Genomic DNA, 22814 nt, shown 5'->3' with positions numbered 1-22814 from the left:
CACCCTGCTAGACAGGGGTCCAGGGTAGAAAATAGTGTGGAAGTAATAGCCAGGGAATTGTTATGTCTAGGCTTGTATAAGCCCTAGGGCCGATAGCCTAGTACCAACCTATGAACCTATATCTAACAGACTGCTATCAGAAGGAAGAAGCCCTTGGGTCATTTTAGCTGTTGCCAAACAAACTTTGTGTCTATGTGATAAGGGGCAAGTGTGTGCGCATCTGTGTGATAAGGAGCAAGTGTGTGCACGTTTGTGTGATAAAGGGTACTCTGCCAGTATCTGCTGAAATTTACAAAACCACTTTTATCTCTAAAGCTGTCCCAGCAGAATCTGGTAGTTAGATGTAACTTTAAATACACTATACTGGTATGTTCTTCATATACTGAATTGATAAAGTCTGTTTTGTGATTTATGATTTAGTGTTGAATTGTCATTTAATTCCATTAGGTACTGGTGTGCCTTTGCTGGGTAATTTTTTCCCTGTGGTTGTGGAACTGTGTAGTTATAAAGACAGGAATAATTTGATTGTTCCCAGGTGGTGTGGGCATGGTTGCTTAACCCTCACCTCAAAACCGTAACATCTTTAGTTTTGCAGCCATGTTTGGATGGATTTGGATCAGGGTGATTGCAGTTTATAGGTCTCCTTTTTGCTGGGATTTATGTAAGATCCCTAAAGTGGGAAGGATGAAAGTTTAAAAATAAAACATCCTTCATGAAAGGTCTGAGGTGGAAGATTATGTATGTGGTTTGCTGATAAGAACTGGAAATTCCTGTGTTAACACTAATGTACAGTAGACAGTTTATTGGACTGTGCTGTAGAAGCTGAATCTGTGGACAGGTTTACTGGGCTGTGTAAAGTAAGGCTCAATAGTGTTGGATTAAAGTACTTTAATAATGTTGTAGGTGGAAAACTGTTCAATGGGTGCATTTCATGTACAATTTGAATGGAGCGGCTTGATGTGTAAGATCTGTATAGGCATGTGTTTCTGTTTCTGATGTCTGCACAGCCAAAGTACATAATTACTCGTGCATTTCTCGGACAAAGGCCTGGGGTCATTCTTGGTGTTGCCAAACAAACTTGTGGTTATGTGTGTGAAAGGGTGTGAGTTGAGTGAGTGTGGTGTGTGAGTTGAGTGAGTGAGTGCGTGAGTTGAGTGTGTGTGGGGGGTGAGTGAGGGTGGGTGAGTGAGTGTGTGTGTGTGGTGAGTGTGTGTGAGGTGAGTGTGTGTGTGGTGAGTGAGTGGGTGAGTTAGTGGGTGAGTGAGTGTGGTGGGTGAGTGAGTGGATGAGTGTGGTGAGTGGGTGTGGTGAGAGTGGTGGGTGAGTGAGTGGTTGAGTGTGGTAGGTGAGTGAGTTGGTGTGGGTGAGTGTGGTGGGTGAGTGAGTGGGTGGGTGAGTTGAATGTGGGTGGGTGAGTTGAGTTGTGAATGTGTGGGTGGGTGAGTGAGTGAGTGTGGTGAGGGTGGTGGGTGGTGAGTGAATGTGGATGAGTGAATGTGAGTAAGGTGTGGTGGGTGAGGGTGAGTGCAATGAGTGAGTGTGGTGAGTGTAGTGGGTGAGTGTGTTGGGTGAGTGTGGTGAGTGAGTGGGTGAGTGGGTGAGTGAGTGTGGTGGTTGAGTGAGTGGATGAGTGTGGTGAGTGTGGTGGGTGAGTGAGTGGTTGAGTGTGGTAGGTGAGTGAGTTGGTGTGGGTGAGTGTGGTGGGTGAGTGAGTGGGTGGGTGAGTTGAATGTGGGTGGGTGAGTTGAATAAGGGTGAATGAGTGGGTGAGTGGGTGGTGAGTGGGTGAGTGAGTGTGGTGGTTGATTGAGTGGATGAGTGTGGTGAGTGTGGTGGTTGAGTGTGGTAGGTGAGTGAGTTGGTGTGGGTGAGTGTGGTGGGTGGTGACTGAGTGTGGGTGAGTGAATGTGGGTGAGTGAGTGAGGTGTGGTGGGTGAGTGAGTATGGTGAGTGTAGTGGGTGAGTGTGTTGGGTGAGTGAGTGTTTGAATGTGGGTGGGTGAGTGAGTGGTTGAGTGCAGGTGGGTGAGTGGGTGTGGTGAGTGTGGGTGGGTGAGTGAGTGTGGTGAGGGTGGTGGGTGGTGAGTGAGTGAGTGAGTGAGTGAGTGAGTGAGTGAGTGAGGTGGATGAGGGTGAGTGTGGTGAGTGAGTGTGGATGGTGAGTGAGTATGGATGAGTGAGTGGTGAGTGTGGTGAGTGAGAGTGAGTGTGGTGAGTGAGAGTGAGTGTGGTGAGTGAGTGTGGTGGGCAGTGAGTGTGGTGGGTGGTGAGTGAGGGAAGGAAAAATAAGTGGGAGTTTGATGCTTTGCAAAATGGTGATTATTCCCAGTGCTATGTACCTTGGTTCTAAATTTGACAGGAGGAGTGCAACAAAAAGTGTCCCACTGTAAGGAGGGAAAGGCTGACAAGAAAACAGTACATTACTCTGGTCACCTGCTGTGAGCTGTCAATCACATGCAGATAATGGGTCAAATTATCCTTAGCTCTTTGACAGCTAGGGAAGGTAGGTGTGAAGTGGGGGGGGGAGATGCCTTGAAAAACTAGATTTCAGCCTTCACAAAAGAAAGCAAGTTAGCATTTCTAAGAAACAAAAGCAATAAAATGCACTTTTCAGTTCTGTTCTGTAGCATTCACACTGCTTGTGTTTGAAGTAGTCATTGAAAAAGGATAACATTTTAACCAAAAGTAGGGGACTTTAAGACAGCAGTGAATGCCTGTTAAGTCAATGAAGTGACAGCAGCTTAAGGGAAAACGTGGCAGATCTGATGCAATTTTTGGAGACAAACAATGCATTCTGGGATACTTAGAGGCAGAGTAAACAGTCTGAATTATTTCAAAATGCCAGCCCCCATGTGGTCAGAGTCAGAAATTGCATATAAAAATATCTAAAAAGCTCTAAATAGTCCCAGAGTGCTGTTAAAATGTAGGAAACACCAAACCATGATGAAATAAATATATTTTTTGAGTCTGAGGGTGCGGTTGTCCTTTAAACAGCCCTAGATACCAAGAGAGCACACATGCAAACACTAATACTACTGGCCCTCTAACTAAAACAGGCGATTAGCTCTCTAATTTAAATGAACTAGACAACTAACTAACCAATAACCTAATTAATTAACTACTTAAAGGAGTACCGCACCCACAGACTCAAAAAACATGTTTAATTTATCATGGCTTGATGTTTCTTACATTTTAACAGCACTCTGGGACTATTTACAGCATTTTAAATATTTTTGTACATAATTCCAGTCAGACCACGTGGGGTCTAGCATCTTGACATGGTTTTGATAAATCAGTTTGCCATTCAGTATCCCAGAATGTAGCGTTTGGCTCTAAAATGGCACTCCTTTTGCCTAAAGCTGCTGTCATTCCATAGATGTTACATGCATACACTGCTCTCTTTGAGTTAGTACTTTTTAAGTAACATTCCCTGCTGCTGAATGACTACTTAAAACAGAAGCAGTGCAAATGCCACAGAATAGACTTTCAAAATGCTTTTTACTGCTGCTTTTTCAATTACACTTAAATGGCACTCATTTGTGAGAGACTGAATTCCAGTCCATCTACTTCTCCCCTCTCCCGTAACACTTAGCTTCCCTAGCTATCAAAGTCCTGAGGGTAATTTGAGCTTCTTAATTCCTGTGATTGGCAGCTCTCAGTAAGGGGCTTGACTCATCTAATTTTCCTTTGTTCTAGCATATCCTTTGACAGAGGAGACATTTCTTTTTGATGCATTATAGCCATGGCCTTACCTGACTGCATTCAAAAGCAGTTTCTCAAGTAGTAATTTAAGGTTTAAGGTATCACTTACTTTATTAGTTCACCTTCTTAAAATTTGAGATTGACATATCAAACTATGTTGGTATGCAATGTCTGCCTACATACTTTTTTATTCCACTTGCTTGTCAAAAATACTTTTGCACTATTCCTGCATTTATCTTTGTACATACAAACCACATCACTATATTTTCCCTTCCCTTTTGTTGTGTCCAGAAACCAGTGTGGCCATTGGTGAATATTTCAATGTCACTTTTCACAAAGAAGGGATTTCTAAAGCAAGGACATCACGGTTAATTTACCTGAATCAGATTATAGATGTCACTGCAAGAACTGACTTCTAAAATAGTGATGTGCACAGACAAAATACATTACTTAATCCATCTGTCAGCCTCCAGTGCAATTGGTGCTATGTCTATAATACACTGGTGAGTTTGATGATGCCTTCAAAAACACCCACTATTACACAGCAGTTTTGCAGTGTAGTAACAATCCTACATGCCCATACAGCTTTATCCATCAATATGCAGCTAGTCATGTTTACCCAACAACCCTGTGAATATGTCAAGTCATTTTCATCAGACGTAAGGTGTGGAAATAGGGTTGCCACCTTTTCAAATGCCCAAAGTGGGACTTTTTTGTAGAAATGTAATATTTTGCAAGACAAAACATACCCACAGCCAGTGCAAAGGACAGAATTTCACTTTTTAGCCAAAATAAAAGCTTATTTTTGTAGCATTTGTGTTGCTTATGCTTTTTCATATATTTATGTGTTTTAGATACAAAATAACTGTTTTATGCAACTATTAAAGAAAACTTAAGAAATATATTTTGTCTTAGAATCTCAGGACATTTGCCATTTATGAGTTTTTTTTGCAGGACACAACTGCCAAGAGGGACATGTGGTAACCCTATGTGGAAGCTACAATCATTGCTTCCAAGTGGTTTGTCAGGTTTCACATGTTGCTTGCTTACAGCTACTCTCACTTGTTTTGTCACTACAAATATGTTGCAATGCCAGCTTTGATAACACGCTAATGTTTTAATCTTTCTATTCCTGCAGGGCAGACTAGGAGTATCTAGTGCAACCCAAACACAGAGCACTGTACGAGCAACATACCACTTCAGCAGCAATTGCCTTGGAGAATGTAAAGATATGCATACAAAATTTCAACGTTGCCATACGATATGGAAGTACAGCAAGAATGAAGAACATTCAATACCCATGACCAGCTGTAATTAATAACTACTTTGTCCTGTGTAATAAAAAATTTAAATGAACCTCTGGCTGTTTAGTTTGCTTTACTTTACTGGGCATCTGTTGAGGTTTGCTGTCTATTTCTTTGCAAGCATTTCTAGTTGGTGCAGGAAGCACACACACACACACATATATATATATATATATCATATATACACACACACACACACACACACACACACATATATATATATATATATATATATATATACACACACACACACACACATATATATATATATATATATATATACACACACACACACACATATATATATATATATATATATATATACATAGACAATTTACTCCACTTTTGTACAGCTGTTAGCTTGGCACCAGAAAACGCATTATCATCCTCCTTGGGAAACAAATCAGTTTCTATGAATTACCACGTTGATGGGAGGCTGCTGAACACTGAAGGGGCCATAAGAGATCTGGGCACACAGGTTGACAACCACCTCACTTTCAACCACCATACTGCCACTGTGGTCAGAAAGTCCTTCTATGTGGCACATGTTATAACCAAAGTTTTCGCATCCAGGGAGAAAGAGGTCATATTCCCTCTCTAGTCATCCCTCATTAGACCACTCATCGAATATAATGCCCATTTGGCATGTACCTGACCAGACACCTACAACAGCTGGAGAGGCCACCAAAGTACCCCACAAAAAGGATCACAGACCTTAAACACATGTCCTACATAGACAGACTAAAGAAACTTCAGCTGTTCTCATTCTCTGATCATCTACTTAGAGGTGATCTCTGCTTGACTTACAAAGCCATGTCCGAACCAGCTCTACTTGAAATGCTACATCTAAAGAAATCCCAATCCCCCCATGCCACATGCTCCAGAGATCACAACCTCATTACCAAAATTAAACAGAACATGCTGGAGGGACAGGTTCATCTCCCAAAGACTGCCCATAGTCTGGAATAAGCTTCCCATTCATGCCTAGCAGAGCACCTCGCTGGCCCTCTTCAAGAGAAATCTTGGTGAGTGGATGGGTATCCAAAAGTTCACTCCATGGATCATTCCAGTTGGCCTACTGGATAGGGGCACTGTGAACTAACAACGGGTGGCATGGTGCCTAGGCAATTTAGTTGTGGGCTAGGCTTGTAAAGGCTCCAGGGCCATTAGCCTAGTACACACCTATCAACCCATTAACATTGACAAGTGCTGTGTACTACATTAGTCAAGAATACTGATGTAAAACTGTACTGTTCATGATACTAGGTAGTGTCTTGCATTCATTAAGTAATACTCCATTTACTTTAATTATACCCAAAGTAGCAATAAGATGTGAAAGAAATGGGAAACTAGTTTGACTGTATTTACATAACACTGCACTTGTACAAAAACATACAATTCACCCATTTTAAAATGCTTACGTGAGACGCTGTTTAGTACATTGCAAATTGTAATACTAACGCTGGCAGTATAGAGCAATTCTTTACTTTTGGCCAAAACACGTTTTATGAAGCTAAAGTTCTTAAAAGTTCCAAATAACAAAGGTGGTATGCCACTACTCGTTTCTGTGGTTTTCATATTAATGCTACTGGGTACATAAAATCTGTGCATTTTACCCATGATCCACTTGTCAAAAAATACACTGCAGACTATATGTATTAGACCCAGATTCAAGTCAAACCTTAGATGACAAGGCTTTACTGGAAAAACATAACAGTATCTACTTCAATAGTCTTAAGAATTATGCTTTATATTAAACCACGTGCCACTAGACAACCAGTAGATGAACTGCCACTGACATCCAGCTGTAGACAATAAAGGAGGATCTCGGCAATATGGCATGCACGGAAAAATTAAAAATGGTATTAGCAGAGCCTAGAGATAAAAATACTGTGCAATTCAGACCAGAGGAAGATACCAACCAGATCACTCACACACTACACTGGCTAAGTTTGCCATACCGCACAAAACCATATTCAAAGTAAAAATAAAATGCTCCCTCTTTGAGGAGAGATCTGAGTAACCAATGTCTGAAAAAAACATGAGAAAGAGGAAGGCTAAAACAACAAAACAGAAACAGCTAAGCCTGACCACCAGCAGACTTAAAACACAGATTAATTAAGCAAGTATCACCTCAGCTCTGTAAACCTATATGAAACTTAACCACAAAAAGAACAGTTTTTGTAGCAATGAAACAGAGTTCTACTCTACACCATCTTCCGGCCACATGGAAAACAAACCGTATAATTTCAAAAGGCATGCTTGGCTGTTAAAGTGGCGAAACAATCAATGTTTGATTTACCCAACGATTACTTAAAGTGAAAAATAAAAACAAAAAAACAGCAACTCTGTCATCAGCTGATTCATAAAAAGAATCCACTGACCCTATGGTTCATAAAAAGAATCCACTGACCCTACCATGCCTCAACGAAATCGCTAAAAGTCTAGGCATATCCATCCGCACAAAGAACTCAGATATTAAACACGCTTACAGTTTGAATGGAAGTAATTTTCTGCGGAATTCCGAACCCTGTAACTCGCAAGTATTCATTGTGCATTCCTTTAGATCAAGTGTTGACTGGTGGCCAAAACCTTTTTTAAGGACATTGGATAGATAAAGTGTTCACTGGTGGTGAAAACCTTGCTGCCTAGGTTGCTGAAGTAATTTTGCATGCAGGAAGATTACATTTTTAGAAAAATCCTTAAAAACTACAGCAAACAGAAAACACTGCGAACTGACGCCAGCCATTAAGCCCAAAGTTCTGCAACCCCCACACAAAGAATACTCAAAGCGTCAACATTAGAATACAAACAGTTAATAATAAATGTAAGATGAAGTGCATTTTCTTAAAACACAATGTTAATGCCTTTGAACAGTGCAGTGATTTTTTTTAAACTATGAGAAAACCAATAAAAGGAAAACTGGTTGCAATTGGCAACCAAGACCACGTGCAGCAGCTCAGAAACAAACGCCATAGCAAATGCAACCAAACATTAGAAAAGTAATGTAGTAAATGGATGGACAGAAGCTTAGGAGTTTGATAGCCAAGTCCACATGTGCACCCACAGCAATTACGTTGTCAAACATGACCAAAACAGGCAAACGTATACAGTTTTTGATTGCACATATTGAGAAAAGGCAGGATTATTGCATCTAACACATACCCAGGATTACTGCAACTAACACATAATATTTGCTGTAGAGCAATGCCATTAGAAAAAAATATTACACTCACCAACTACTAACTTGATAAATCCATGACATTAATAGCAATAATAATAACCCCCTAAACACTACAAGCCTTGCCTGACTCCACTATTACTCTTGACAAGCCTGTAGTTTACCCCCAATTTCCCCTATTCCTCCTCTAGGACAAAGGTACCACACCTGACATATTTTATTCCTCAAGTATATCTGCACTAAATTTGTAATTTACTGTAGATCTTTGGCTTGAGTCAACTAGCTCAGCAGTCTGATTTCTGAGAACTATGGTAGGTAGGTAGCCATGATGTGCTTCTGATTTTATGCTCATTAAGAAGAGACAGTGTAGTCTCCACTCCCCCATAAGAGCATCTGTGCATTGCTATCCACACGGGGCATTGTCAACCACCCAGCAGTACAACAGAGAACAGCTACAGGTATGCAGTTAGACAACTCCATTGAGATCCCAACTCTTGGAAGCTATAACACATATAATTGTTTACGTAACATGTCTTTCACAGCCCTATAGTTGATGTTCCGATACCAAATTTTAACCAGCTTTCAGTCACAGGGTGGGTAGAGGCTATTCCAGCATTCACACTGTGACAAATGTAGACATCATTGGCTCACCAGGTAGCAGACAGATACCCTTGGAGCTGGAATATCAAAAGGCTGTGGGTTCTATTCCCATATCAGCTGCTTTGATTATTTATTGCAGTACTTATGCTTCACTCCTGAGTGTACCATGTTTTGGCTATGATGCTACACAGACATCCCATCGGCTTCACTCGATGGAAGCTTAGGTGGGTCTAAGAGATTCCATGCCATTTACCAGAGCAGGGGATCATTTCCAGTGCCCTGGCCAGATTTCCTGTAGTCAGTATGAATACTGCCTCAAGCCAGTGCTGAAAAGACAAGCACTGGGCCAGTAGGATGACCCTGATTAGCAGAGTAAGCATAACAGAATACATTAAGCAGAACTTTACATTTCATGTAATATGAAAGACTGTAATCCACCTGTAGCACATCTTAGGGATGTAGGATAAAAACTTGAGTACACAGTGAAAAACACAAGACATCTTTACAATAGCTGGGGCCAAACCTGGAAAAAAACCCTATGAAAGACATTAACAATATCCGCAGCACAATAAGCTGCCTTTCAAATACCTTAAAGTACGCAAACGGTGTTACTTTTCTGCTTTCAAGTATATAATTCATTCTAAGCCACAAATAAAATCAGCCTCCATTAATGCTTCAATGTTCCTACATTCAAAACCTTGCAGAAAGAGAAATGCCGGTTGCCCAATTTAATGCTTCTGGGACCACATTTCATTGAAAATCCAAAATACCTCCACAGCCAAACATTCCTTATATCTGTAGTAAAAAACAAGTGAATAGAAATATACCATTCCATACACACGACATAAACCATACACTCCATCACCACTACCAATTATGCACAGTACATTACAAATGTTATCATCCCCCGAATGAATGCGCCCAGATCTTTTTCTGTCCACAGTATTGTTTTGAGGTCCAAATCATTTGACAAGGTCAATTATGCTTCCATAAAAACCTTAGGCTTGCTTTAATGATCCTTTCCCCACCCATGCCTAACCCACCCCAAAAAAATAAATTTACATAATGGAATGCACATGCTGGATGACCGTATTCTTTTAGTACTGATTTTTATCTTTAAAAACAGTGAATACATTGACATATTGGACTCATTTCAGAGTTTCAGTACATCTACACAACTACTTAATCTTCAGCTTTTTAACAAATGTTAATTTGATATCTTTACAACTATTTAAAATGTACTCAATTCTTGTGTGTAATTAATTATATTATTACAGCAGCAATCAATAAATCCTAAGCTTTGTACTCAATTCTTAGGATCATAGGTAGATACTAGACTATCTGCCCTAGGGCACTTATAAGCCTAGCCAAAATGTATTTGGCTTCCGCCTCCCTATTAGATTAGCCTACTGTGCCTCTGTAAAGTAGGTCACAGAAAGTACCCTTTTAAGATTAGTTTACTGTGCCTCTGTCTAGCAGGGACACAGAAGAGATCCCAGGGGTGAATTTGCGATTTCCCATCCACGAGTCTAGATTTCGCTTGAAGAGGGTCAGTGAGGGGTTATGTCCAACATGAATTGGGATTCTATTCCAGAGCGAGGTGAGCCTCTGGGAAATTAATCTGTCCCTCCAGCATGTCATATTTATTTTTGTGCTGAGGTTTAAGTCCCTGGAGCGTGTAGCTCTAAGGGACTTGGATTTTTTGAGGTGGAGCATGTCCATTAATTCTGGGTTTGACATGGCTTTGTACGTCAGGCATAGACTGCCTCTGAGTAGGCGGTAAGCAACTGAGTAAAGATGGAGTTTCTTTAGTCGAGCTGCATAGGACATCTGTTTGTAGCCCATGATCCTCTTGGTGAGGTACTTTTGGGGTCTCTCCAGTTGCTGCAGGTGTCGGGTAAGGTACATCCCAAAAGGGGCATTGTATTCAATTATGGGCCTGATAAGTGACGAGTAGAGGGACACAATGACCTCTCTTGATCTAGATGCGAACCCTTTTGTGATAAGGTGGGCTATATAGAAGGTCTTTCTAACCACTTTGACAACGTGATTATCAAAGGAGAGATTACTATCTACGTTGGTCCCCAAATCTCTAATTACTTCTTCCATTCTTAATGGATTACCACCTATGTGGTAATTTGTGGGCACCTTGTTTTTCCCAAAGGGGATGACTATGCACTTTTTGGCATTTAGCTTGAGGCCGTGGCCTTGGCATCAAGCATCCGTCTCTGTGAGACCCTTTTGGAGGATGCTTGTGTCAGCTGGAGATTCGATTATGGCCCCCAGTTTGCAGTCATCTGCGAACTTTGTCAGCCATAATCCCCCCGTGTTAGCCTGAACCTCAGAGAAGTATATACTGAACAAGAGAGGTCCCAGAACTGAGCCCTGTGGGATGCCACTTGTAACTGGTTTGGATTCGGACATGGCACCTGCGATTCTGACCATGTGGGTTCTATCTCTGAGCCAGTTTGCAACCCATCTTGTGATATAGGGTTGATATTTAAGCTGGTAAGCTTATTTATGATGCCCGAGTGGGGTATTGTGTCGAAGGCTTTTGCGAGGTCCAGGTAGGCTGTGTGGACTACCTTGCCCTCATCTATGGCTTTGGTAACTGTTTCAAAGAAATCAACTAGGTTTAACAGGCAAGATCTGCCCTTAACAAAGCCGAACTGGGTAGGGTCCAGTGTCTGGAGGCTTCCAATGTCTTTGTTTATGAGTTCCATGATAATACGCTCCATAGCTTTACAGACCAGACAACTCAGGCTTATGGGGCGATAGTTCCCTGGGTCCATTGTGGCACCACCTTTGTGGAGTGGGACCACTGTAGCTGTACGCCATTCTTTGGGTACATATCCTGTAGTAAGGCTAAGTTTGAACAGTGACTTAATGTAAGGGTTCAGTTCTTCTTGGAGCTCGTGTAAGACACAGCCTGGGACACTGTCCGGTCCCACAGATGCTGTGTTTTTTGCTTTGGAGAGGGCAGCTTTCACCTGTGCATCTGTGATGTCAGGGAGGTTACATTCAGTTGGGATAGGCATTTGCTCCTTTGGGGGGGGGGGGAGAAGTTTGCACTGAATCTGTCTGCCAGGATGTTGGCTATGTCTGTAGGTTCGGTATATTTTGTACTGTTATGCAACAATTCAGAGCATATCTGGGAGTTTCCACCCATATTCCTGACATAACTAAAGAGGGCTTTGTGATTATCTTTAGTGTCTAGGGCAATTTTTCTTTCGAAACTGGCCTTTGATGATTTTATGAGGGATCGAAGTTTCTTGCTAATACTGATCAGAGATACCTTCCCTTTTTGGGATTTTGCTCTGTCATGTAGTAGCTTCCTTCTTCTGTTGTATAGCTTATTTATGGCCAGGGTCCACCAGACCGGTATCCTGTTTTTGAAGGAGTGAGTCTTGGTTTTATATGGGATAGCATGATCCATGCATTCCTGCGGGTGCTCATAGAATGCATTTGTAAAGGATTCTGCAGATTGGGCTGTATTATCCTCTGGCCTGGGGGCTTTGAAGGATTCCACCTCAGTCTTAAGAAGTGCAGAGTTGGCTTTTGAGAAATTCTTTACAGTGATTTCCTTGGCTGGGGGTGGGGACGGGATAAGGATGTCCAGGGAAATTTGTTTATGGTCTGATCTTACCAATGAGGGGTTTACCTCTGGTGTGGAACATAGAGTCCCCATGTTGGTGATGACCAGGTCCAATATGTTGTTCCCTCTTCTGGGAGTGGTGACCAGTTGTTCCATCACGTTAGAGTTTATAAATTCAAGGAACCGTTGGGCGAGGGTGTTTGGGCTTGAGTAGTTTTCCCAGTCAATGTGTGGGTAGTTAAAGTCACCCAATAGCATAGTGTTTGGAGAGACCTTCATATTCTCCAGTGTTCTCAGGAATGCCAAGTGGGGTTCCTGTAATAGGGAGGGTGTTCTGTAGCAGGCTACAAACTGAAAGGCAGTTTTGCCCACTGTTAGTTGCACATGGATGGTTTCCGATGCTTCGTGCAGTGCCACTAACCTGGAGGTGTAGGTATCTTTGATGAATATAGATACTCCCCCTCCTTTTGTGCTTCGGTCCAAGTTTTGGGGCCGAAACGCATGGTATGAGTTATAACCTGGTAGTGCTGGGGTGCTCTCAGGAGCCTTGAACCAGGTTTCTGTTACTGCACAGACATCGATTTTCTCCATACTGAGGAGAGCCTTGAGTGTGTGCATCTTGAGGTTTAGACTTCTGGCAATGAGTAGCATTACCTTTAGTTTTTTTATCCTTGGGTTGTCTATGGAGGTGGGTTTGTCCTTTGAGCCTTGCCTAAAAAAGGCACTATGGGGGTAGCAAGAGCCTTGGGTGACAGGTGCAAGCCGTCCCTAGCAAAGCAACGTGGCTTGTCGAGCATGTCATCCCAGGCTGACAGACACTGGATCCCCTTTGAATGACGCCAATTGTTGAAACTGATCATTTTGTCTTTATACTGTGGCATCATTCTTGGTGAGGGCAAGATGCTACTCAAGGTCAGGGTCATACCAGCCTGGGCTACATGGTCAGAGAGCTCCTCTATGTCTCTTTTCATGTAGTTCAGGGGGTACGTCTCAGGTCATTCACACCAGCATGGACAATGACGGAGTCATACTTGTACATGCTTTGGAGTGACCTGAGTGCTTGCGTTATGTGGTGGATCCTGGCACCCGACAGGCAGCTTACAGTGACCTTCTCCTTGTTCAGTCTGGTGAGCGGGACATCAGTGTTCCGGACAATAGAGTCCCCTATAACAAGTGTATTTGGTGTGTTGTTTGGCCTTAAGGGCTGTGACTGTGAGGCACACTGATTTTGTGAGATATGTGATTCGAGGGTATTGTTGAGGGGTGGCTGTTGCTTGGATATCTGCTTAGGAGGTCTTTGCTGCATAGGCAGATTTTTATTTAGAGCCTCCGAGTATGTTTTTGTGTGTTTATGTGTTGGGTATGCAGATGCAATAGGTCTGTGTGAGACTGGATTTGTGGTGCGGGTGGTTACCTTTTCCTCCTGACTGACTGTGCCAATCTTGGGTTGAGAGATCTCTGCCTCCAGTTTGGCTGTGTAACTGCATCTCTCACATGTATTAGAGTTTGTTGGAAGGAGGAGAGGGTTGTCTGTGTACATAAGGCAATTGTAACATTGCCTCAAAATTCCCAGATTCACCAGCTGGACTGGAGAGTAACCTTGAAACTGACCCTTGGACACACCAGATTAGTATAGGGAACTGTTTTTTTACTGATCAGATTAGGGAAGGGAACTGATTTTTCACTTGATCAGGAAGGACCAATCTGGAGCCTAATACTTATGAGAAGTCAAGGAGGGTCTAGTGTTTTAATTAGTTAGTGTTTCCTTATAAGAGCTGAGCAAGTGCAGGGCTTTAGAAAGAGAACAGAGTGATTACTTTGAGAGTTTGAACAGTTCTAAGGGAAAAAGTGAAGAGCAGACTTCGTGGAGCCTGGAATAGTTTAAACCTGTTTAGGCGGTGCTGCCCGACGCTGCTCAGTGCGCAAAACCGCACAAAAAGAGAGTTGTAGGGTTTTAAGAGTAAGAGATATAGGAGAGTAGAACTGACCCAAAATAGCCAATAAAACTACAGCTTCTAGGCAGTAACCACTCCTCCAGGGACAGGCAGGCTGTTCAGTGTTAACCACTCCCACTGGTGAACACAGAGACTTCCCTTTAGCCTTGTGTGTAATTAATTATATTATTACACCAGCAATCAATAAATCCTAGGCTTTGCTTTGGGCAACACAAACCTCAACAAAAAAAATTACAGTAATAAAGAGCATCCCATCCTGGAGGGTTTAAGGCAAAAATCGGACTGGTTAGCGAGATTAATTCACATTAAAAAAGATTTGAGAAAACCCACATGAATGAAGGGAGACACTGCAACCTCCACAAAGAAGGAACTCAAGACAAGATGAGTACAGGCAGCAACTTTCAGTTCTGTTTGATTATTATTAAGTAAGGATCATTAACCCAGTGCTAATCAAAGTAATTCAAACTCAACATAGAAACAACATGCGGCAATAACTAAACAGTATGAAACAAAAACATGGTCGCCATATTCAAAAAAAACCAAGCAAATGGTGATGTTTTTGCAACGCAAATAACAACGCACAATCAGCACATAACCTATAATGGTTTGCAAAGCAAACTTCAAGTACATTATGATCACCAAGCTATCAGATGTAAAATGTATTCTTCCATTTTGAAACCCTTTTCCATATCTCTCAACCATCCATCTCCAAACTGAGCAACACTAGCCCGCATAATGTGGAACAAATAGTCAAATGTGTAACACATACTAACAGCTCACTACCAACTTCAACTAGCAAGGTGATAGAATGGTTAAAATATGCTGATTTTACTTATAAAAACATCTGTTAAATGAGTGGTGTCCGAAACATGGCCTCAAGCTGATTGCCAAAAAATGCATCATCATCCCCTTTGGGGAGAGTGATGTCCGCACATACTATCGCATTAATACAAATGTCCTAAGAACACAATCAGTAGTGAGGGATTTGGGCACTCAGGTTGATAGCAACCTGACTTTTGTCTACCATGTTGCTTCCATTGTACGGAAAGCTTTCTACGTGGCCACCCTCATAAGTAAGGGTATCTCATCCAGGGACAAAGAGGTCATAACATCCCTGTACTCTTCCCTTATAAGGCCAATTATGGAGTACAATGCCCCCTTCGATATGTACCTCGCAAAGCACATGCAGCAGGTGAAGAGAGCACAGAGGTTCCTCACCTGGAGAATCCAGGGCTTCAAACATCTACCATACACATATCCCTCTACTCAGTTTCATATAGACTCCTCAGAGGTGACCCCCTGTCTGGCATACAAAGCAATCTCAGACCCCACCTTGATGAGAATGCTGCATATCTGCAAGCCATGCTTCACTTGAGTACCCCATATACGTGACCTCAACCTGGTCTGTGATATCAATAGGACTTGTTGGCAGGACAGATTTGTGTCCCAGACACTCCCCATCTGTGGAATAGAGTCCCTCTCCATGTCAAGCAGAGTACCTCATTATCCCTTTTAAGTGCAACCTGGATAACTGGATGGGAAACAGAAAATACATCCCAGGAATTCCACCTGTTTCCCTGTTGGACAGGGGAGCTGGGTGCTGACTTGTCTAAACATGGGCTAAACTCTTGGCTAGGCTTATAAGGGCCTCAGGACCAATAGCCTAGTAACCTCCTATGATCCCTTGATGACCACAAATAGGTGTGATTATCTCTGAGGGGTTTTGGGTTTCCTACATCCAAATCCTAAGTTGGACCACATAAATACCACTTACTGTGCTGAATATTTGACCCGACACACCATTGTCCCATTCTCACCACTCTTTCTGTGAACACCAGTGTCTTCCTTTGACGCTTAATCATGGTAATTGCATTTCAAGCAAATTATTTGTAACACACACACACACACACACACACACACACACACACACACACACACACACACACAAACAATAGCCAGGGAAGGCAGAATTTTTCAATTCTCAATATTTTCTGGCTTGCTATGGTGGACTGCCACCACTCTAGATTTTTGGGCCACAAAGACTCACCAGCTACCACACCCCTCATGATCAGTATCCAGATAGTGGTACTAAATATTAATGTTAATATGTAGAGAGGTCTGGGCAATTACTTGCAAATGCCAGCAGTTTGGCAACATGTGGTTTTAAATACCACTCTTCTCAGTAAGTATTAAATCTAATGATTAGCCACAAATATGTTAACATTGAGGAATATACAACTTCACTTAGAAAATAAAGGAGTTAGACCATGCTAATCTAAATGTAATATGCAGTGATAAATGCATTTGGACATGCAGCATAAAAATATTTAATTAAAGAAGAACTTTAACTATGCAAGTTGAATAACCTGGATGGCAGTATATCAAGGAATGCAGAAGATCTGACTGCTAAGTTACTACTCCTTTAAACACATGTCCTACATGGACAGACTCAAAAAACTCCAGCTATTCTCCATCTCAGACTGTCTGCTAAGAGGCGTTCTCTGCTTGACTTACAAAGCCATGCCTGACCCAGCTCTGTTAGAAATGCTACATCTAAAGAAACTGCAATCCCTCCGCAACGCACGCTGCAGAGAGCTCAACCTCATTACCAAAATCAACATCACATGCTGGAGGGACAGGTAAATAACCCAGACACTGCCCATGCCACTGAATCAAGAGAGGTTGTGAACAAACCAACCCCATGCAGAAAATACAGATGGGAAAAGGGGGCTGATGATATTAGTAACCTCCAGCAATTAAGGAAAGTCTTGAATTCTATATTTGCCCAACAATTTCTACCCCTCCTCAAGATAAACATTAATTTTATAATGTGGATGGCTTTGTTTTACACTGTACTGTTGACATTTAACACATGAGAATATGTTTCATACCCAGCGCCCCCCCTCCCTGGTACTATACTTTGCAGTACACACCCGGGATAAAACTGGAAATAACCCAAATAAACCTTTGTTCTACCCCGGTTATAACATGTTACAAAACTAACTTACTACCACCAGAGGAAACTGGCATGTTAACATTAGACTCCCCAGTCTATTTCTACAAAACAAAACACTCCCTTCAATGATGCACTGACCTGAGAAACTACCACCTCAGAAAAACGGGGGGTTGGAATCCAATGATAAAGAGGCCAACAATATAAGGAATGAACTCCATGCCCTCTACACACATACACACTTTACGAGGATAGTAAACCAAAATATAGTCACCAGTGGCACTCCACAGCAAGACTCACTCTAAAGATTAATGCCCCCTTAATGTTTAAAAAGCCTGCAACTGTGTAACCTCAATGGTCCTCAGAGCTTTTCTGCATTTTTCTCAAGACACTGCTTCCAAAAGTTTTACTATACAGCAATGTCACAAACTGCCCCTCCCCCACGCAATTCATCACAGTGAAGAACTAGACAGCAATGCACACAGTACAACGGCACTTTCTGAAATTACTCCTCTCCTTCCCCCCCAAAAAAACAATTACAGTAAAAATTAAAATGGGTACGGTATGTGCTGTGTACATGCACTCTTTCCGTCAACACCTTATAATTATGATAACAAGAACAACGGTTGCACCACAGCAGGTCCGTTAACATGCACTGGTACCGGAATAGTCTACTATACATTGCAGTTCACAGCAATGTCCATGTAAAATATCTTAACACTAATGCCACTGCAAATCTTTTAGAGATATACCCTAAATACAATTGCAAGTAAATGAATTTTCTTAACATTGCCATAGTATGAATGTGTGATCATATATGGAACACACTTTTACAATTTTAATTCAAGTTAGGGATATCTACAATCTGTCCTCTTCGATGGAGCCAATTTGCCTATCTATGCCATACCAAACAAGTACAAGCACACACACATGTGCAATTCAAATATATATTGTTGCTCATAACATGGTCACTATCACAACAACCACACGCTCAATTAAACAATGTAAAATACAAACTTCCATTACACTCCATCAGGGAAACTGCTGCAGAATATGACTAAAACACCACTATAGACTTCCAGAATGTATCACTTGCACGTACGGTATCTACAAACACACAAAATGTAAAAATGCCAAGCTCCATTCTGATAAGTGACAGGCACAATAAGAAAAATAAGTCAGTGATCTACCAAGCCCAAGCCAGCAGCCTGTGAACTTATTGGGCTGATTAATATCACTGTCACACAACACGAGAAACTGGAGCACTTAGAGTAACTCAGTATATGTCTTTTTATGCAAATCTGATAGTAAGTAGTGGAACATATTCATATATACTTACGACAGGAGTGATTGCACTAAGGACTCACAGAACACCATACAGCTGTTTTATTTACTTTATGTATTTGAAAAACGACTAAGGCCAAAAGTGGTAACAGAAAATCGGGTAGTTACAAGCATTGCCCTAGCCCACCCCTATACCAGCACTGAACTCCCCCTATTGGATCATGTAATAGAAATCAGGCAGATACTGTGTACATAGCGCATGTAATGGGTTACCGATCCTCAAGAAAACCCTAAAACGGTTGTGGAAACCAGGGTGTGTGTGTGTGTGTGTGTGTGTGTGTGTGTGTGTGTGTGTGTGTGTGTGTGTGTGTTTGAGTGAGCGATTTGGATCCACCAAGCCATTCTTTTATACTTCCTAAGCTGTTTAGTGAATGTAAAACAAAAAAAAAGTAAACAACTTACCAAGTGCAAAAAAATGGCTAGGTAGATCTTGATCACACAGTTATGCACACAAACAAAATTACGGACATTACAAGTGATAAAACGAAAACGGTTGCTATTGGCAACCAAGACCATGTGCACCAGCTTGGAAACAAATGGCGCAGTAAATGCAAACAACATTAACAAAATTATAGCAGTAAAGGTCCGAGCAATTTTTGGAGTTTCTTATGCAAAGTCCACATGTGCACACACAACAATTCTGATGGCAAACAGGACCGAAGCGTGCAATCTTTTACAGTTTTTGCATGCACATGTGAACTTATTCAGTACAGCAACAGGATAAAAGCAAGGATTATTGCAGCTGCCATACTAATGAGCAAATTAATACTTTACCCTAGAGCTAAGAATTAAAAAAAAAAAATAAGATCACACTCACCATGAGAGAAGCTGAAGTAGAGAGATACTTGCACAAGAGGTTCCAATACGAAAATAACGCGTACTGGAAACACACACAGAAAAAGAACTTCCCTATCTAATGCAGCTGTATTTGAGCACTCAAAGAGTGGGGAAGGACCAGGGAGCTCTGACATCACAGAATGGGTGAGTTTCATTGTTTTAATTAGAATCAGAATCCGGCTGTGGTGATGTCACTTTGGGGAGGGAACTGGTCAGAAAAAGTACCTGCACTGCCTGGCCGCAATGACGTGAATAATTGGGTGACTTTAGCAAGCTTTAATAAAGTGTGAGAAAATCTTTTTGAAAGTGAAACCATCACAATACACAAAGGTAGGATTCTATTAGAGATGTAAGGTGAATTTGAAATATTTTAAACCCTGCATTGTTGTTCCTTTATAGAGGGAACTGTAAATAGGGAGCAAAAGGCCTGAGAAGTTGAGGAATGCATTATAGAAAACCGTTGTACTCCTTTGACTATTTTACAGACTAAACAACACACCACTACAGAACTAAGGGACACAACAAGGCCTACGAAAACTACGGACAAACAACAATCAACAGTAGAAAGATATAAATGAGCTATATGAGTTTTAGAAAAACTCTATAAAGGTAAAAATCCTGAAAAATTTAAAGCCAACAAGTGAAAAAAAAATAAAACTTAGCCACGGCCAAGAAGAGAACATCCAACCTCGTAAAGTGGCAAACAAGATCTGGAGAGTTGCACCACTGCATCATGGGATACCTACCTGCCACAAGCCAAGTTTGAGACTTCCAGCTGTGTATTCGGCCGAATCAGAGCCGAAGATTGGCTCCGAACCCATCCAAGTAAGAATGAAGGCGAGATAGGACAACATATCATCTGACATTAAGAGAACACTGATGATTCAGAGGGAAGCAGAAGGTAAGAAAATGACACTGTTACTGGTGGGTTTGGATGCAGAGAAAGCATTTGATCAAGCTGGGACTTTATAAGCAGAGCAATAGAAGCATGTGCATTCCCTAATACAATTATAAGGTTGATTAGGAGTATATAACAAGGGATCTCAGATGAAAATTAAGTGTGTGAAGTCCTCTCTGAAAATATATGCTTGAGAAGAGGAACTAGGCAGGGGTATCCTCTCTCCCCTTGTTATTTACATTATATTTAGAACCATTTGCAAAGAAAATAAGGGACTCAGAAATTCAAGGATATAATTGGCATGGTAGTCAATTACACCTGGCTCCATTTGCAGATGACATTATTTTATACCCAACAAAACCAGAAGGGGACATTATAGTGCTGTGAAATATATTAAGACAGTTTCACATTTTTTTGGGATACAAAATTAATGAAGACATGATAAAATGAAGTATTTAAGCTTATGGAATAAAAATTATTCCAGTGTGGCAGCTAAGGTTATGTGGGAAAAGACTAAACAAAATATAATACAAAAACTGAGAAAATGGAAGCTCTGTTATATGGATATCAATAGGAAGATACAAGCAGTTAAAATGTTTTAGTCCCTTTAGTTTTATACATAGGTCAGGCATATTTTTATCAACCATAGGAAATGTTGTGAATAGTAATTGATAAAGAGCCAAAGGACACGAGAGTCACGTGAGATAAGATGATTCTTCCAATAGAACAGGGTGGATTGGGATTACCTGATTTGAAGGGGTACTTCACAGCAACACAGTTAAGGCTCCTATACATAGCACAAACAGAAAACTATAGTTCAAAGTGGAAAGAGATGATGAAGAAACAGCGAGAAAGCTCAAGAAACAAGGAGAGACTGGGATTTTGGATGCAGGCCTTTAAGGAAAATTACAATAATCATACAGAATATTATATTCATAAAGTAGGCAGAAACTATTCTAAGAACTAAGTTAACACTGGAATGAAGAAATGAGATTCTGCCGATAGGGATGACTGCAATTAGAGGTACAGACTGGAATTTATTGGAGAAAACCTGCAAAGGAATCAAGATACTAGCAAATAACAAGAGAGTGAATGGTAATAGAATGGGACGACACCAAGAACTTATTTGGACTGCAGGTTAGACATCATCTTCCCTATCAAGGATTGATATCAGAGTACAGGCAAACAAAGAAATAGAAGGGTCCTAAACGAAAGATCAGCACTGGCTAGGATTGATATCAGAGTACAGGCAAACAAAGAAATAGAAGGGTCCTAAACGAAAGACCAGCACTGGCTAGAAAAGAAGTTGCCATTAAGAAAGGCATAATTAGTACAGCATATAAAATATTGCATGACAACTACAAAAATCAATCAGAGGAGGTTAAAAAGTATTGGGAAGAGAGAATGGATAATCAATTCACAAAGAAACAATGGGGGGATGTATGTATGTTCCCCAAATATGTAAAAGTCTAGAAAATTTAGTATCTTTGCTTGGAAGTGTTTACATAGGTATTTTTATATCCCAAGTAGACTCCAAAGAAATTTTCCTCAGGAAGACAGCAAAATGTTGGAGGTATGATGGGAAAGAAAGAGGTAACTGGGAACATTATTTCTGGGAGTGTAATGAGTTGGCAGACTTCAGAGATTCCCTGCAGACTGCTCTGTCGGAGATGGTGGGTGAGCAAATTGGTGTAACTAAGGAAATTATTTTTATTAGCTATGATACAGAATCGGAATTGCCTAATCATACTTAAGGCCTTGATGAGTTTAATTACGATGGCTGCCAAAAAAGCAATTACTAGAAAATGGAAATCAAAGCCTAAATCAACTTTAGTAGAAGTAGTGAAGATGGTAACAGAGATACAACTGGAATTTGCATGTTTAGAAAAGGATAGGAGGATGCAGAGGAGGAACAAGGTTTAAACCAAGGCAGGATTTGAATTACCTATGTAATGGCTGACTGACAATGACTGGATATATTAAGTGATGTATAATGTTTTCAGCTACAGTTGTGCTGGCATGGTTTGTAGCTTGCAACTGAGATTGTGTCAGTATGGTTTATTTTCATTTATATAAATGTAAGATTGTCTATGTCATACATAATAATATAATAAAGATGTTTTCTGTTTAACAAAAAAAAAGAGAAAAAGTGATAACACTCCCCTAAGAGTAGACCCAGTGGTACGGGACTTGGTTAACTGTAACCTAAACTTTGATCACTGTGTATCCATGGTAGTGATAAACTACTTTTCTGTGAAGTATGGGTATGACATCCAGGTCTAAGGAGATCATAGTCCCATTATACTCAGCCCTCATTAGGCTAATAATCAACTACAATGCACCCTTTGGCATGTACCTGACCAGGCATTTGCAACACCTGGAATGACCACAGAGGTTCCTCACTAAAAGAATACAGAGTGTAAATAGTATGTCCTATGCAGACCTC

The 22814-nt window shown here is 41.1% G+C and overlaps 1 protein-coding gene across 1 annotated transcript in view; it reads left to right on the top strand.

The window, feature by feature from the left end:
• RGL2 (ral guanine nucleotide dissociation stimulator like 2) overlaps positions 1 to 5057 on the top strand; it is a 791449-nt gene extending 786392 nt beyond the window's left edge. The window contains exon 18 of the mRNA XM_044083541.1: positions 4840 to 5057. Coding sequence (XP_043939476.1) covers positions 4840 to 4859 — 20 coding nt within the window. The 3' untranslated portion in view covers positions 4860 to 5057. The remainder of the gene's footprint in view (positions 1 to 4839) is intronic.
• Positions 5058 to 22814: the final 17757 nt, after the last annotated feature.

The sequence above is a fragment of the Protopterus annectens genome, chromosome 9.part0 (assembly GCF_019279795.1).
Source record: "Protopterus annectens isolate FY-2018-M chromosome 9.part0, PAN1.0, whole genome shotgun sequence".
NCBI lineage: Eukaryota > Metazoa > Chordata > Ceratodontiformes > Protopteridae > Protopterus > Protopterus annectens.
This window is presented reverse-complemented; position numbering and strand designations above follow the sequence as displayed.